This window comes from Xenia sp. Carnegie-2017, unplaced genomic scaffold, assembly GCF_021976095.1.
Source record: "Xenia sp. Carnegie-2017 unplaced genomic scaffold, XeniaSp_v1 HiC_scaffold_16, whole genome shotgun sequence".
NCBI lineage: Eukaryota > Metazoa > Cnidaria > Anthozoa > Malacalcyonacea > Xeniidae > Xenia > Xenia sp. Carnegie-2017.
The window spans coordinates 14,617,846-14,635,711 of NW_025813469.1; the positions used below are offsets into that span (position 1 = coordinate 14,617,846).

Consider the following 17,866-nt stretch of genomic DNA (forward strand, 5'->3'; position numbering starts at 1 on the left):
AGAAAGAGAGAAAGAGCTATGAGCTAAACCATATGGCCTCCCGCTTTTCAAGGTATGACACTACAAAAATGAATGGCCATATCTTGCTTTAGGTTTTTTTTTGCTTGTGTCCAACGTCACAAAAGAAGGACAATGCATGTGAACCGAAAGGAAACACCAAAATCGTTTTCAAAAAAGGTGTTTCAAACCAGGTTATAAAATAAACACAATGAAACGCGTACGCTGATTGGTCTAGAGCTGACTTTGCATTAGCCTGTGCAAAGCCCATCTGAGCTCAACCAATCAAATCAATCAAAACAATCAGTCAGTTAAAGAGAATTTGCAAATCGATCATGAATATATTTTTCGAGGAAAAATTAAAATATTTGTCTTTTTCGCATTATTTTATTTTATAAAAATAATAAATGATGTTTTTCATGTTTGCACTGGCTTATGCAAACCTCAGAGACGTTTGTGAGAACTCTCGAGCAGGTGCTACCCTCGACCTTCGGTTTCGGGCTTGCACTGATCTGCTCTCGAGTTCTCCTAAAGGTCTCCTCGGTTTGTATAAGCCCGTGCAAACACAGTAAACATCTTTTATTTCTTAACTGTGATTGAATTTGTTGAACCAAAATCTTTGACAAAACTAAGTAATTATAATCGTCTCACTTACATTTTTACTAAGTAAATGGTTTGAACCCGGGTATATCGTTCAAAAAAAAAAGAAAAAAAAGTAAAAAAAGCCTTTTTGACTCTGAAGATGACTACCGCCAAGGTTGTCGAAACGTCAGTCAACAACAACAAAAACAGTCCTTCTCAGGACTATACCAACCTGGACGATCTACATCTACAAACATGTTACATTTTTACTATTGGTTCTTTTGAAAGCATTTTTTTGCTGCGAGTAAACAATAAAATAATTTCACAGCGGGACTAAAACCTGCTGGCTGAAAAGGCGCTTGACTGCATCAACCCCCAATTTCGACACATCTCTGATTCTCAATTTTGTAATGTTTGCTTTTACAAATACCAGCGGCAGAGCAATATGTACGTATCTTTTAAACAGCATTTTTAATTTGTCTCTTACTTACAAAACAGAGACAGTACACCAACAAAATCACATCCCACAAGGTTAAATTTCATGTTGGTTGTTTTTAGCTTATGGGCGTGGAAAGATCGATATTTGGGATGGGAGAGGCTAATATTTACATAAACATGCCATAACCAACACATACAAGTTTTAACTGATGATTGGCAACAGCATGGGAGAGCTCATCACAAAAACATGTCTGGAAGAGACTCCACAAGATTTATAAAGAAACGAATAATGATTATGTTTAGCAATTTACTCAGCAGGACGTAAAATGTGCGTCAGGGCTAGCTTCTATTAACATCGAGAAAAAGCTGCGATAACAGTTGGAGAGAACTCCAGCAGTTATGAACAAAACAAGGTTTACAGTCAGTTTAGTTCCCCTGCAATATTTCAATATTTTAGAGACAGATAGAGAGGACAATGAGCTAAGCTATTTAACCTTAAACTTTAAACAAGGTCTGCCGCTTTTCAAGATACGACACAACAAAAATGAGTCGCCCATCTTATAAATGTAAATATGAGTCCTTTAGAAAGAAGTAAAATATATTCTATTCTTATTACATAATGGTTGCTTTTGTTATTTGATTTTAACAAGAATTTCTCTGATTCGAAATAAAAATCAAGCAGCTTCTCTATCATGAAAAATATCAGAAATGATCTCGATTCGATCAATCACAAGACAAGCAGAAAAATTAGAAAAAATGAGTGCGAATGAACAGCAAGTTAATGATACTACAATGGTGAGACAAATGTGGAACTACACTAAAGGAAGCCATCTGAAACTAATTGGAAGAAAAATAGTTAAGTACGTGGCACTGTAAATATTGTTTAATTTATGGCCTCGTCTTACTCAACCCGTGATAATCCGCAACATCTGTGATGATTATAAAAATTTGCTAAGGTTAGACTGATCGTACGCCTCATGCAGAGACAACGCGTGCTTGCTTTAACTGATGATTGACAAAATCAGGGGGGAGCTCAGCACAAAAACATGTCTGGAAGAAGTTCAAACGGTTGCTGTTATTCAGCGAAAAAAATTTTTCTGTACATATTTTAATTTGTAAAAACAATAAATTCATAAATTCTGAAACTTAGCAGGACATAAAACGTGCGCCAGGGTCAGCTTCTATTACCGTGACAAACAGCTGCGATAACAGTTAGGCACAACTCTATCCGTTAGGTACAAATTAAATTTTTACAGCCAGTTATGTTCCCCTGTGATCTTTCAACGTTTTAGAGAAAGAGAGAAAGAGCTATGAGCTAAACCATATGGCCTCCCGCTTTTCAAGGTATGACACTACATAAATGAATGGCCATATCTTGCTTTAGGTTTTTTGCTTGTGTCCAACGTCACAAAAGAAGGACAATGAATGTGAACCGAAAGGAAACACCAAAATCATTTTCAAAAAAGGTGTTTCATACAAGTTTATAAAATAAACACAATGAAACGCGTGCGCTGATTGGTCTAGAGCTGACTTTGCATTAGCCTGTCAAAAGCGCATCTGAGCTCAACCAATCAAATCAATCAAAACAATAAATCAGTCAAAGAGAATATGCAAATCAATCATGAATACATTTTTCGAGGAAAAATTAAAATATTTGTCTTTTTCGCATTATTTTATTTTATAAAAATAATAAATGATGTTTTTCATATTTGCACTGGCTTATGCAAACCTCAAAGACGTTTGTGAGAACTCTCGAGCAGATGCAACCCTCGACCTTCGGTTTCGAGCTTGCACTGATCTGCTCTCGAGTTCTCCTAAAGGTCTCCTCGGTTTGTATAAGCCCGTGCAAACACAGTAAACATCTTTCATTTCTTAACTGTGATTGAATTTGTTGAACCAAAATCTTTGACAAAACTTTTTTAATTAAAATCGTCTCACTTATATTTTTACTAAGTAAATGGTTTGAACCCAGGTATAGCGTTCAAAAAAAAAGAAAAAAAAGTAAAAAAAGCCTTTTTGACTCTGAAGATAACTACCGCTAAGGTTGTCGAAACGTCAGTCAACAACAACAAAACAGTCCTTCTCAGGACTATACCAACCTGGACGATCTACATCTACAAACATGTTACACTTTTACTATTGTTTTCTTTGAAAGCATTTTTTGCTGCAAGTAAACACTAAATAATTTCACAGCGGACTAAAACAATTGACTGCATCAACCCCAATTTTGACTTATCTCTGATTCTCAATTTTATCATGTTTGTTTTACAAATACTATGTACGTGCAGTTTATAAAACAAAACAGAGACAGTTTCCCACAGGTTAAATTTCATGTTTTGTTCTTAAAAGATCGATATTTGCAATATTTACATAAACATGCCATAGTTTTAGATGACAACAGCATGGGAGAGCTGTCTAAGAGACTTTTATACAATAATAGCCTTTACTCAGCAGGACGGTCGTCGCTAGCTTCTATTAACAAGACACAGACAGCAACAAAACAAGAGTCAGCCCAATATTTCAATACAGATTGAGCTATATCTTTAACTTTAAACGGTCTGCGTCAAGCGACTGAATCTATAGATATTTTCGCTTGAATGAATTGTTCACCGAAAAAGCTGAGACATAATTAAGTAATTAAAACTGTCTAAATTATGTTTAAATACATTGAAATTTTTTTCATAAAAGAAATCCGTCTTCACCAATGCAGTCATATAATTAACATGTCATGCTTACTTCCCATTTTTTGCTGCAGATACGTGATGCAATGATGACATAGACAGACCAGTCGCTATATTAAAAGGATCTCAAACCCAGGCCATTCGTATTTTCTGGAAACACTGTGCTCAAAGAACTGAGACAACAATACAGATCTGCTATCGACGAAGTATCTAGAAAGAAAGATGAATTGCGGCATGTTGATAACGCTTTTCCTTTGCACAATGTGCTGTTATGCAGATCAACGATTGCACGTTTCGAAAGAGGTATGTCATGCACTTCAATCTTTCGTTTACATCCTATTTTTTTGCTTTGAATCACTGAGAATCGAGCCATCAGATCATCTGAATTACACATGCTGATGAAGCTACTTCAGTTTTTTTCACAAGATTCATGATAGATGTGATATTTAGCTCTAACATCATCATAAAGGAGTTGCTTCAAATTTAGAGAGAACTCACCGTATAAAGTACATAAAAATGTGTTTTAAACAACCTTAGTCTAATCATTAATTTTACGCGTCTAGACTGTGTTTGAGAACGCAGTCTATAGATGCCGTCAGAATTATCTTTACCTCGTACGGAAAGGTTATTTAAAAGTACACACTGCTATTCAGAAGATATCATGTCTTTTATTTTTAGTTGGAGTTACTTCGAAAATATTCGAAGGTATGTACATTACAAAAGGCATGTAAAAAAAAATCCATTATACTTTCATATGTGTTGATGTGTAAGATATCGTTATGTAGATATCTTACATAAATAAATTGCGTCTTTACTTAAACTTCAGTAGAAAAATGTTTAGCTGAAAGATGTTGATAAATCGTGATATTTCAAATCGACAAGTGGATGAATCTTGTGAAATTATTTTTCCAAGACTTCTCTTTTCATTTGTATATCCATTTAATACTTTTTTAACCGAGAAAAAATTGTTTCAACAATGGCAAGTGACCTCTCCAAAATACGTTATTAATTTGTAACGAAGTTAAGCGTGAAAGATTAATATATAGCTGGCTATCGTCCATTGATTTCTCGAGGTTTTTCTATCAAAGCTAGCTATTGTTTTTAGGAAAAAACCGACTGTAATTTGCCTGTAATATTATCTTAAAACACCCACTGTTCTCGTTGCTTTTAACTGCTGTGTGTTTTAGATACATCTTTATCATCATAAATAACCTTGTCATCCGCTTCTCTTAATGCTCAGCTTGCAAACAGTAGGAAATACGAATCGGACATTAATTTCGAACAGGTGAAGCCTTTTCAAGACAAAGACCATCAAAGAACTCGATAAAGAGTTATATTGCCTTCGATAACCGTAGCGGTGATAAAGTCAAGGTGTGTGACTTCATCCAATGCATTTAGTTTCTCCTCAACATGATTTAACAAGACAGTTCCTGCTATGCAATGACTGAATGCAAAAACGACTTGAGCATCTTAATGTAAAAAAGTATACTGCACGCATTGCATCGTAACAGATCAAAAACAAAAGATGTTTTAACAGCCAGCAAATTTAACAAAAAGTATTGACCGTCTCCTATTGATAAATATCATACTATTTTAGTTGTACTATAGAGATAAGACCAGCAAAAACAAAACATGGATCTTCTTTGAAGAACTGCCGAAAGAAAGTACATGAATGTCGATACGTTTGTCAGCGACAGATGGAAAGCAACAGATGACAGAAACATTTGTTTGTACATGAACGGAAAGCGAAAAATTAAACCTAACAGCAACAAGCCATTGAGCAGAAATCTTTACATCATCAGCAGAAAACGTGCGTTTTCATTTTTTTTTCTTTTATTTTTGTCATAACAAAGTTGTTGAGTGCGAAGATGAAATAGATTTACTTAGAGTAATTTAAATTGATGAGATTTCCCTTTCCCATGCCGCGAATAGATGAGTCTGAAATGAGTCTGAAATAACAGTGTATAATGAACGGCGCAGAAGGACTGGACACCATTCTTTTGTTTTACAGGAAAAATACACGACATACATTTATATATAAACACGTTGGTTGTTGTCGACAAGTCGATTCGAAATCAGTTTGGCAGCGTGAACAAAATGCGGAAACATGTTAAAACCTTGATGAAATCTGTAAGTTTCAACTTAAAAACCCAAAGAGGGCAGGAGTAATTCATCAACACAGGAATGCGGGTCGAGTAAAATGCGAGGTGGCGTCGAGTGCAGTTGTCAAAAATCGACACTATGCAATGCAGCCACTGAAACACGCACACTTTGAAGCAGCAATATTTAATGTTTGTAATGACATGGTTGTCCCAGTTTCTTTGCCACAATTTACTGATATATTTCCCTTCAAAAGTTTACTTCAAAATGTCACTCATCAAAATGTTCACGAGGTAGTGAAAATCTTTGAGAGTTTTAACATTAAAACTTTGAGAGGTTTAGTCGAAGTACCTCTGGCTGTGCCTAAATCTATCTTCTACTAAATCTCCTCGGCTTGCGGGACATTTAATCACCAACATCTCAAAAAGCATATGGTTTACTTATTGTTAAAACTATTGATGACAAACTAAAAAGATTTCATTCTTCATTGTTGACATGCGTATAAACAAATTGATACGGAGGCTATAAAACTACAAGCGAGCAACAACTTTCGGGAAATTTCATTTTTTCCTTTCCATTTTTCGAGTGGGGTTGGATAAAGTTTTTGACGACTGGGCTGTACCCCAGCAAACCTGGCATCATTTTTGTTAATCACTATATAAGAAAGTGACCATTAAGGTCAAAGCGCTAACATTTCTTGCTTGTTTATATAGGCTGCAAAACATTACCTTCACGAAAGCCTGACTCGATATCATTTGAGGATTCACTTGGTTCTAAGTAAGATTGTCCTTCTAAAGGTATGTCTGATGAAGTAAAAAGTCGAACCCAGTTTGTGGACTTTCAAAATGAAATACAGCGAGGCAACAGGTCATGACTCAATTCGACAAATCCGCTATTTATAGAGAGAAATAAAGTTCGATCCTTCGAAAGAAGGCATACTCGATTTTGCCTGCTCAATCATGAATCGCATCGAGAAAAGGGAAGAACGAACATTTGATCATAAATTATTTTTAACAAGGTGCAGAAATAAATACTGATCAACAGTTAACTACTAGCTCCAAGACCTGTTTTGTTTCATTGTAATTTGAAACGATAAATTACACAAATCCGTATGCTTTGATCTTTTACAGAAATGAATTTGGATCGGGAGGTAAGCTTGGCTGGTCTTTGTTTTGAAAAGAAACTCCCGTATACGGGCGAATAGGTATTTTTCATAAGCTTCAAGTCGCTTCTAACGTTCTAAGGAAATCTTTTATTTTTGAAGGATTGGGACGAGGAAATGGGATGTGTGATCGAAACCAAAGTTGTTCAATGGCTCGTGATGATTATTCCTCAGTGATAATTGCTCACGAAATAGCACATACGTAAGTTTAAAGCCTAATTTCCATTCAGTGCAAATTGTCGCGCGATCGACTTTTTGCGCTCACTTTTTTGAATCGTATGCTTACGGTCGAGAGCTTACAATTGAAAAGAAAGTGATCGGAAAGAGTCGATCGCGTGACAATATGCACTGAATGGAAATCGGTCTTAAGTCTCATTCCCATAGTCTGATTGGTTGCCATGCGCAGTTAAGATAGCAGCAATCAACGCAGGATGCAACAAAAATCAAAATAAATTATTACATTCACAACCAATTGATTGGTTGAATTTTATTCTTCGGAAATTCATAACGTACATGAATGTGGTAGAGGTATTTCGAATTTGAAACTTATGGCTATGATTTATCTTCATGCCATTCCTGGATCTGCTTTAGTGCATGGCGGCAATATGCTCCAGCACTCGTTCTACAAGGCAATGGAAAGCAATTTTGCAAGGCAAGAATAAAAAGTTTGAAAATGAATTGCAATTGTCAGACACATGCAGTAAAGACTTCCCGGGGCTTTTCACGTACTCTCAACATACAGATATTTGTCGACTTACAAAGTCCCCACACAACGTATTCCACTTTACAATCGTACCGATTTCAACATTTTCAACATATATTTCACTATCTGGGATATCGGAGGATTTTAGGGATGAAAAGTGTCGATGTTTCCATTCCACTTTACAATCGTCCGATTTCAACACTTCAGTATAACTGAAAAGCAGGCGACGTTGGGCGCTGGACGCTGGGAGGTCAGGTTTTCACTTTAAGCATTTATTTTTTTTACATTTTATTTTGCAGATTCGGAGTTAATCACGATAAATATTTTGAAAACTCACAGGAAATCATGTCCCCGGAACTTAACAACAGAATCAGTGATCCTCATTGGTCAATTCAAAGTAGAAACTCCCTGATACGACTTGCAAAGTATGGTCTAACATTTCCAAAACTTGACAGTAAATTTATTCAGCATTATAAAGAGATCTTAAAGTTTGATTCATACGTTGACTTAATTGTAGACGTTACAGTTGCATTGATAAGACGAAAACGTCAAATGGATGGCACTATAACAACGATGGATTAAATATCTAGTGACATCAAGGTAAAATGGAAAATATGCGTGAGATGTTGTCAAATGACTCATGCACGCCGGAACCAGAGGAGGGAGCTGTGAGGGCTGAAGCCCCCTCCCTCCCCACTTTATGTAATAGCAAAGCAAAAAAGATATTTAGACCTAGCTGAAGTTGTTGTTAAGAAGTGTTTTTTAAGACACAATAGTAGAATTGAAGACTTAGCCCCCACACTTTATATGTTGCTCCGCCGTCTCTGAATGCTACAGACATTTAAAAAGAGGATGTATAAAATTGTTAACATCAGATCACTCTTGATGAAGACATTAGACTGGAGTATATAAAACTCAAGTTTCAACATCAGATCATTCCTGATGAAGGCACTAGACTGGAGTATATAAGGACTCAAGTTTCCTCATCAGATCACTCCTGGTAAAGACACTAGAATGGAGTATATAATTACTCAAGTTTTAACATGAAATCCCTCCTAATGAAGACACTAGACTGGAGTATATATATGGACGCAAATTTTAAAGTGCACATAAATCTTACGTGGTTGTTAACATTATCCAATGTACGTTGTGTCAAAAGCCATATTCCAAAATTTTGATGTAGTCGGACGAATATTTAGCTCTGTACAGTCTATCAAAGTTGCAAAAATATACCATTTTAATCGATCGGTCTTACCGCTAAAGGACTGGGCCTACACGATTGGGTGACGTCATGCAAGCAATCGCTTCCTGAACATTATAGTAATTTAAAACGCTATTTTCTTTACCACTGTCAAATCATGCCAAATGCCCATGTATTCGCAAGGCGATATACCAAGTTGTAAGGACAGACACCACTAAAACACTGCCCTCCAACTCTATATCATAATTTGCATTTTCTGATGAATCTGAAGATGTTTCCGACCCAGATGAAGACATTTTCAAAAAAAACGACGTAAAACTCGAAATATCGCCAAAAATATTCATTATTTTAAAAACCAAGTAACTCGTTTTGAATAATGCGACTGTATTCCTTACATGAAGTCACAACATGTACTGGATACCAGACCCCATTGGGAAATAAATGTAGTAAAGTAAAGATCTGGACTTTTAAACCATAATTGCAAAGAAAGCTTTGATCTCAATTCATTTGTTTTTTTAAATTTGTAGTTTTCGATAACAGCTCTTTCAAACTATACTAAAATCCTATAAGGTTTTTATGCACTTTAAGAACAGATTATTACTGATGTAAACACTAGACTTGTGAGAGATTTTTGGCTCAAGTTCACATGTAGACTTAAGGTAATGTACTGACTTTATGTATTCTCCAATTTCAGTTATACACGAATGGAAGATATGTCAAATGAAAAGGGAAAACTTGTGATAAATAAAATTGTCAATGGACAACTTATTTGATACTTTATGTAAATACGTACGCAAGAAATGTGTAATAAAGATTTTGCTCATATGAGAAATCCATTTCGGGTTAGGTGATAGATCTCCAAATCTAATTCAAAAAATATTAAATAAGGTCCTTTCGAATTCATTGTCTCAAGCATTCATCAATAATGTTCTACACAGATGACACTAAACACACGTTGGTATAATAACCAAGATCAAGGTCTTTACTGAGAAATATCGGACCGAAGTTTTTTTGTACAGACCGAGCACGTAGGGCGAGGTGTTGTGCAAAAAGACAGAGTAAAGACCGAGAAAGCGAGCTTATTAAAAGGATTATTATATGGCATTATTTGACCTGAAACGAAGCTTGCTTTCTTTCTCGTCTTTTCTGTTTTGTACGGGTTGCCTTTCACTTTTCTAGTTTTTGTCAGTAAAAAAGAAATCGTTTCAAATTGTATCGTCTGGATAGTTAAACTGTTTTAGAGTGTTTTTCCTTCGACTCACATTCCCAAATGATTATTTGTTTCGTTTTTTTCTTGCGTTTTGCTGTTTGTTTTACGAAGTTTGTTTACGTTTGATTGTAAAATTATGCGTTTTGGACCGTGGTCGATTACGCGAAAATAATGGACGGGCAAAAATGTTTCTGAGCCAATCAAAGCGCACCATTTTGCCGGAAGTGACGCTTGCCATTTAATTATCTCCGATAATGTTCGTTGTAATTGTTGTAAACCTTCATCGCCGATAGAATTACAACAGCTATAACTATATGGGAACTAGGCTTATTAAACACTTATTAAGCCACATTTACCGAAATGTCATTTCAATTGCGAAGATCAACATTTTCATAAAGTCACCTATCAAATTACGAAGCAATACAAAACTCTGTCTATGATAGAAAATCAATCAATAGACAAAAGTTGAAATGTTCAGTGTGTTCAGAATCCTTGATTATAGTAGAACAAACTAAAATTAATGCATTTTGTTGAATAAAAATCGAGACCCCCCGTCAAATAACAAATAAATGAAGCATAAAACATTGTTTAAAAGCTTTTATCAAATATAAGAAGATTAATAAAACCGTTTTGAACTTAAAGTTTTGAACCGTTACAATCACAAACATATTTCATCACGGGCATTTGAAAAAGATGTTGAAGGTTTCAGAGCTTCATTTTCCACAAAAAATTTTCAACAAACGGTCATGCGATAGTAAAATAGCAGATGTACACAATACAATGATTGGATGATTAAAACAAAGATGGGTAGTACGTCAAATGACTGTTAAATTTCAAAAAAGTTAACAATCTTCTTAGGAATAAGTGAGGTAATGACCCGCTTTTTGAACTAATTATGTATGTTTTTATTCTACTTGCTGTAACGAATTTCCTCTGTCGAAAACCGCAACTAATTCCTCCCCATATTTAACCTTGGTTACTTTGCAACTTAACGCCAAAATTTTCTGTCATATTCAAAAAAACGTTCAAACGTTTGACGCACATTCAAACACGTTCATAAATTAACTGATGATTGAAGACGAGGCTGTTTCACGGGACTTAATTGACTGTAGGGATGGTACCAGAAATGCGATATGATGATTGGCTATAATTAAAAACACGTGAGTTATTATGTCGTAGTAAAATAGAGACTTTGTTGTGTTGACAAATATAAAAATTGTTTTAAAACGGTCAAATACCATGGTGAATGATAAAATAATATCGTAATGGTTCTTAAAAGAATTGTTTAAAACCAGATCACTAACACAACAATTCTAAGAGAACTGTTTTTAAAAGAGAACTGCCGAAATGCAGAGTCTTTTAGCTTTAAAAAAAGTCCTCATAGATTTTTGGGTTAGTGTTCTGATTTTGAACAGTTTTTTAAAGATACTATTACAATATTATCTTTACCATTCATCATGATATTTGCTCTGTTATGTCATATTTCTACGAATGTCTTGTTATTTTATGACTTCTGCTTTGTAACTGAAATATTGTCAACATCTGTAATAACCAGCTCTGAAATCGTCTTTCACGTTCAGGAAAATGGTTCATCAGTCTGACGCACACACCGACACGTACGAAGATAATTTGGTTGACGATTGACAAACAAACTGTCTCGATTGTTGAAACGGTTTTAATGGTACCAAAATATCTTAAAATAATTCCAAATGATTGCTACAAACATTGAAACGCCACTGCAATACGGAGATTTTTGAGAGATGCTAAGAGAAGTTTAGGGAAGTTAAGAGAAGTTAAGAATTGAGAGCCATTTTTCCCCAATTGAGTTTCAAAACTAGAATACCTCATCCAGCGGTTCTTTAAACTCTGATCTATGACAGTTGAAAGTGGCAACTAAGCCACATATGAAACAGTTTACACAAACGTATTTCGCCACGGTGAGAATCAACGCAAACGAGTCGATATCTTATGGTTTTTTGATGTTTTTTTTTGTCTTTAGCTAACGTGATTTTGGAAAACTCACAGATGAAGGAGGTATATTAAATCAATCACTAAACTGATTTCATACACACTAATAATAGCCTGTCAATCCTTATTTGCAAAAGTGTGTCTGGCACCTTAAAACAAGATTGCTCGCCTTAGCTTTGTAAAAGTTTGTCCATGCAAGAATCACAGGTTTTCCGAAGTTCTCAACGATGTATGTTATGTTAGTAGCTCATAGTCATACAGATTCATTATGTTTCCATCAATACGATACTCGTCTATGACCAGATGCATGATTCTAGGAATCTACATGACTTGACAATATTTTTCAATTCAGCGTGGTTTTGCTCAGATATAAACTTTGATACCATGATTGTAGTTAATCATGTACTTCAAGACTTGCACATAACAAAAGCAAAGTTGTACAAAAGTCAGTTGCACAATAAATATACAGATGGTTCAAACAAGTTTATGAAATTGAGCGAATTTCTCAGAAGGAAAAAATTTGAAACATTTTAAAGCACGTATTTTAGACTGGTTTATCAATTACAATCAAATTATTCGTTGACGGATTACCATTCTTAGCTCATTGAGTCAGACAAATGGCACATTTTTTTAATTTGTTTCTACGTTGTTGCTACACGTAGATAACGATTTCGATGACGACAGCAACAGCGAGGTCGCTACATAAACGATCTCAATCAACGGTAGAATTGTATTCACAAGCAATTGAGGTCAAGAAACAAAGAAGTCATTATTAAACAGCATCGAAATAAAAGTAGGAAAGAAAGATGAATTGCATCATGGTTATGGCGCTTTTCATATGCGCAATATCTTGTTGGACAAACGGACGCAGTATTACGGAACATCTTGAAAAGGTTGATATACTTTATTGCGTATAGATCAGCATACCGCAATTTCTTTGCTTCGGATAATGAGCGCATAAACTTGTCTATTAGAAATGATTAATATCCAGCTTTACTGAAGTATTAATATGCGATGGTGAATGAGAACGTTTTAAACAACGCGCATGCGTTCACTAGTGTATATTGAACAGACAGTCAAGTTATTATTTAAAGACACACTGCTTTCCAGAAAATATCATATAAACCATGACGAGGGGAGGTAATTAAATACGTCGATAAAAATATCTCACGTATATAGTGTAGTTTTCTAGTACTCAACTTTCGAATGCTTTATTTTCAGAAGGAAATAAAGAGTCCATGGCGTTCACAGTTTCTCAAAGGTATGTCAGAGATCATGTCAGATAAATGGCAATAGTACGATCTCTACATGTTTAATGAAACAAGGAATTGCTATATAACAGGACATATGATTAGCTGGACAGGTGTTGAAAAACCGCGGTATCTTCTATTGTTTCAAGCCATTTTTTAATTTTTATAATTAGCAAGAAAGACGATACTTTGTTTTCTGATGTTAACTAAAATATTTCTCGTTCATTCTACCTGTTGGCTAATACCCAACAGCATTTTGCAGTATCTTTGTTTTGTTATGGGTTATTTACGCTCACAATGCAAAGATTTTTGCATTTGTATTGAAATCTTTCTTCATAGTTTGACGTGTAGTTGATGTCGTAAAATCGTGTTTTCAAACTGCTTAAAAAAGACCGTAATTTGGATCGTACACTTATATCGTACAGGTATTGCTAGCTCAAGAAAACGTCGATCGAAAAGCAAAACAGAGAGTTATATAGCGTTCGATAACCGCAGCGGTGGCGGTGTTTATGTAGGTGACACATTTTAATATTCCCCAATTTAATCGATTAAATTGACGCGATTAAATGAAAGTAAAAAATTTATGTTACCCATTTGGCATTGTGATTAGTATCATTTTGCTCCTTTGAAAGGCTATTTCATCCAAAACTAAAGCAGGTCTAACATTTAACAAATTTCAAGCGTGTTGAATGAATCTATATTGATTTATGTCATACAATTTCAGTTGTACTATCGAGATAAGACCAGCAAGAACAAAAAATGGAGGTTCTTTCTGGCACTTCGGAAGGACCAGTTCATGGACGTAAATGCGTTCTTCAATGAAAGATGGATGGCCACAGACATAATGAAGAAACGTTTGTACATTAATAGCAGGAAAAAAATTAGAATAGGGCTCCATAAGCTGAAGGCCAGAAAACTTTGCATCATCACAACAAAACGTACGTATTTTTTGACTTTTTTTTGTTAGTAGTTGTGAATTTAGTGCTAAGATAAATAAAATTGCATAAAGTGTTGAATGAATGAATGAATCGATATGATTTTTTCTTTGACGAGTCTACAATATCGTGCGTCAGAGTTACATTGTGCGCTGCTGGGAGACTGGACACAATTCTAATTTTTTTACAGAAAAGATACATGACTTAGACTTCTCAGTTGAAACGTTGGTGGTGGTGGATAAATCAGTTCGTAATCTGTTTGACAGTGATTTTAAAACGCGAACTTACGTTGAAACTATGATGAACTTCGTAAGTACAAACACACTGACAAAAATTTTTAAGCTTTAAACTAATATAAACTGTAATTAACTCCCATGTTTTGTGGTTTTACAGTCTGCAAAAGTTTTCCTTCACGAAAGTCTAACTCGACATCATCTGAGGATTAAATTAGTTATAAGCAGATCGTCATTTAAAGGTAAGTTTGACAAAACAGCTTTTTTAAAGTCAGTTCAAAGCAATGTATTGATTAGGAAAGTGTAATATCATGACAATGTCTGAGATTTTCAACTCAATTTAAAAAATCCTCCTTTAGGAAGAAATATCGTTCGACGCATCGAGAAGTGACAATCTTAACGTGGTCTGCCCAATCATGAATAAAATTGAGAAAAAGGAAAAACGAAGATTCGATCATAAATTGTTCTTAACAAGGTACAAAAAGAAATGGTCATCTAAAACAAAGATCAATTGTATCTAATTCTTATTGAAAGAACAAACAAAAAAACTAATTTAAAATCCTTCATTTTTTTACAGAAAAGAATTCGGATCGGGAGGTAAGATTAGGAAGCTTGCATCTTCACAATATAGCAAAAACAACTTTCCTCCTTGATTTTAGGAATTTGTGAAATAAAAACATCAAATCTTTTATTTTCCAAGGTTTTGCACGATTGGGAGGTATGTGCGATCGTTCTTTCAGTTGTTCCATGGTTAAGGATCGTGGATTTATATCTTCATCAACCGTTGCTCACGAAATAGCGCATGCGTAAGTTTTTACTTTAAAGCGACATTTGTATAGGCCACGACATGGGTCATTCCTACTTTTCAATCAGTTAATTAAAGTAAAAAGAACAATAGTCAGTCAGTTCATTATTAACTCGTTTACAAACAGCAACTCTTTGATTGAATTGGTGTATGGATCTGACGTGCAGACGATTATAAATCCTCCTTTTTAGAAACGTTTTTTTTCAAAATTTGTTTACCCCGTTTAACCACATCAACTAATAAAGCTGTTCTCCTTGAGGTCAGCTATATTTATATATTCATCTCCACTTTCACAACTTTTCACTGCGGGAGGAAACCGAAGCAAACGGAGAAAACCTGCAAGTCGCTTCAGTCGCGCGTCCAAAGCGAATTGATGCGCACGCGTCAGTCGCTTGAACGCTAGAAACGCACATGCAGCGACCATCGCGACTTTTACCGTGGCGTCTATTGCACATGGCGGTGATTTTAGTTTGTTACAGACACAGATATCACTTAAACTTTTTATTTTGGCCTTTATTGGCCTTTATTATAGCTACTAATATATGAATATTTACTCAGTACAAACTACTATGTGGAGAAAAGAGAACAAGCCAGTTAAAACACGCCAATATGATCATAGTCCATTACGCGTATATTATGGATAATCTTATTCTTTGCACTTAGGTTGTGCATTAGGGTTCCAGTTTGTAGCTCCTATTGTCCCTATTTGATAAGTCATATAAAAACTGAAAGATTCCCATAATTCACCATATATTGCCTTCGTTTTCCAAGGTATAATCTATAAATTTCGTATGATGCCTATGACAGGAAATATGATATGCATTTAGGAAGTTAAAATGTATCTATTGGCCAATCAGGGTAAAGCGACTAGCTGACGCGACTACGCTACTAGCTTAGTAACCACGCAAAGCGGTAGTTTTAGACGCGCGACTAAAGCGACTGCCTAGTGTGTTTCAGCCTTTAGTTGAGAGTCGATTAACTCATCTCATATTAAGCTGCCCCCAATCGCAGATCAAGTTTTTACTTGACCAATGATCGAACTCCCCTGGGGAAGGCATTGAGTTTGACCCTTGCGCCACTAAATATCCCTAACATTAAAGCAGCCATTTTGCACGAACAATTTTTCTTCGGAGAAAATTTTAAAACATTCTTCAAAAGCGAGGGAAATACAGAATCAATAATTTGCAACCAAGTGACAAGACAAACGTCTTTGCTGAATACAGCAACGAAGTCACTCGTGTTTCATTGATTGATTTAAAATTAATGAGCAAAATTTTAATTGAAATTGTGATAAAAATTGAAATTGTGTTCTTCGAGTATATTTATTATTAGCGTTAAAAAATGTCGATGTTAGAAATCGCTGTTACATTGACATAATTGTAAAAAAATCTATGTTTAGGTGCTCAAATTATTTTAAATATTTTTTTACTCTTTATTTCACAGATTCGGAGTGAATCACAATGAACCGTTTGTTCAACATTCAAGGAAAATCATGTCAAAATTTGTTGATGCCACAATCAGTGATCATCATTGGTCTGTCATAAGCAGAAATACTCTTATTCAACGTGCAAGGTATGCTTATAAATTTCAAAGCGTTTCTTTCAATAAGCGAATAATTATGGTCCAATATGTGACCGCCATTTTAAATTATTGCTGTAATCATCTAATTTTTGAGGTCGTTTTCGCTCACTTTGCCATTTCAGAAAATGATATTTTCACTTTATTAGCAGTGAAATTAGCAAAGTTTCAAAGGGAAACGACGATCTTAACAAATCACCCAAATAGGACGAATGCTATGTTGTTGAAAAGCATAGAATCTTATCTAGTTTCCGACATTGTTTTATTTTATGAAAATTCTTTAATTAAAATTTAAGAGTTAAAACATTTGGAAGTTTCCCATTAGTTGTGTAGAAAAAGGAATACGACCACAAGAAGCTTAGAAAGATTTTAAAGCTAGAGTTCAACTAAACCGTTAACTAAATTACAGACAATATAGCTGCCTTAAAGAGGAGAAAAAGTTAAGAAATACGGGACGTGGCACAGTTACAAAGAATTTCACATATCCAGGCGAGATTTTCTCCTACGAGGACCAATGTGATTTGGAATACAATCGTAACTATACGGCTTGTCAGCCTGATGAAGATGTAAGTAAACTCAACATAAGTTTGATTCAAGGCAGGAATGAAGGCTAGCGGTAGGGTGGAGGCAGGTTAGAGGTGAAGGCAGTGGCGGAAAGGGAGAAAGGAGGAGGAGAAGAGGGGGAGTGGGGGTGAGACTGAAGCATTAAGATGTTCTGAATGAAATACTTTGAGAAACAGTTGCACCAGTGAACAGCTTAAAAAAACACTGCTATCTCTCAATTATAGATAAAAGATTGCTGTGCAATTTTAACATGCTATCAGCAAGGAGGAATATTCAGAGAAAATACCGGTTCGCCAGCTTTGGATGGAACGTCCTGTGGTGTTAATAAGGTAAGTAGTCGAAACGTTTGAGCATGATGCTATTAACGTAGTTAGAGACAATTAACAAAGAGCCGATATATGTTAAGACTTAACATCAGATCATTCCTGATGAAGACACTAGAGTGGAGTATATCAGGAC

General features: G+C 35.2%; 2 protein-coding genes across 4 annotated transcripts in view; both read left to right on the top strand.

The window, feature by feature from the left end:
- Positions 1-3,755: 3,755 nt before the first annotated feature.
- Positions 3,756-9,700, top strand: LOC124436980 (A disintegrin and metalloproteinase with thrombospondin motifs 2-like). The gene is made up of 12 exons (XM_046986975.1): positions 3,756-4,001; positions 4,377-4,403; positions 4,984-5,069; positions 5,296-5,508; positions 5,710-5,828; positions 6,512-6,595; positions 6,701-6,816; positions 6,929-6,948; positions 7,063-7,162; positions 7,963-8,088; positions 8,181-8,263; positions 9,559-9,700. The coding sequence occupies exons 4-11, from the start codon at positions 5,367-5,369 to the stop codon at positions 8,251-8,253; spliced, it is 780 nt and encodes a 259-aa protein (XP_046842931.1). The 5' UTR covers positions 3,756-4,001; positions 4,377-4,403; positions 4,984-5,069; positions 5,296-5,366; the 3' UTR covers positions 8,254-8,263; positions 9,559-9,700.
- Positions 9,701-12,749: 3,049 nt separating this feature from the next.
- Positions 12,750-17,866, top strand: part of LOC124435870 (A disintegrin and metalloproteinase with thrombospondin motifs 14-like) — a 28,892-nt gene continuing 23,775 nt past the window's right edge. For all 3 annotated transcript variants that reach the window (XM_046985813.1, XM_046985811.1, XM_046985810.1), the window contains exons 1-4: positions 12,750-12,935; positions 13,264-13,303; positions 13,718-13,803; positions 14,017-14,230. In XM_046985813.1, coding sequence (XP_046841769.1) covers positions 12,849-12,935; positions 13,264-13,303; positions 13,718-13,803; positions 14,017-14,230 — 427 coding nt within the window. In that variant the 5' untranslated portion in view covers positions 12,750-12,848. The remainder of the gene's footprint in view (positions 12,936-13,263; positions 13,304-13,717; positions 13,804-14,016; positions 14,231-17,866) is intronic.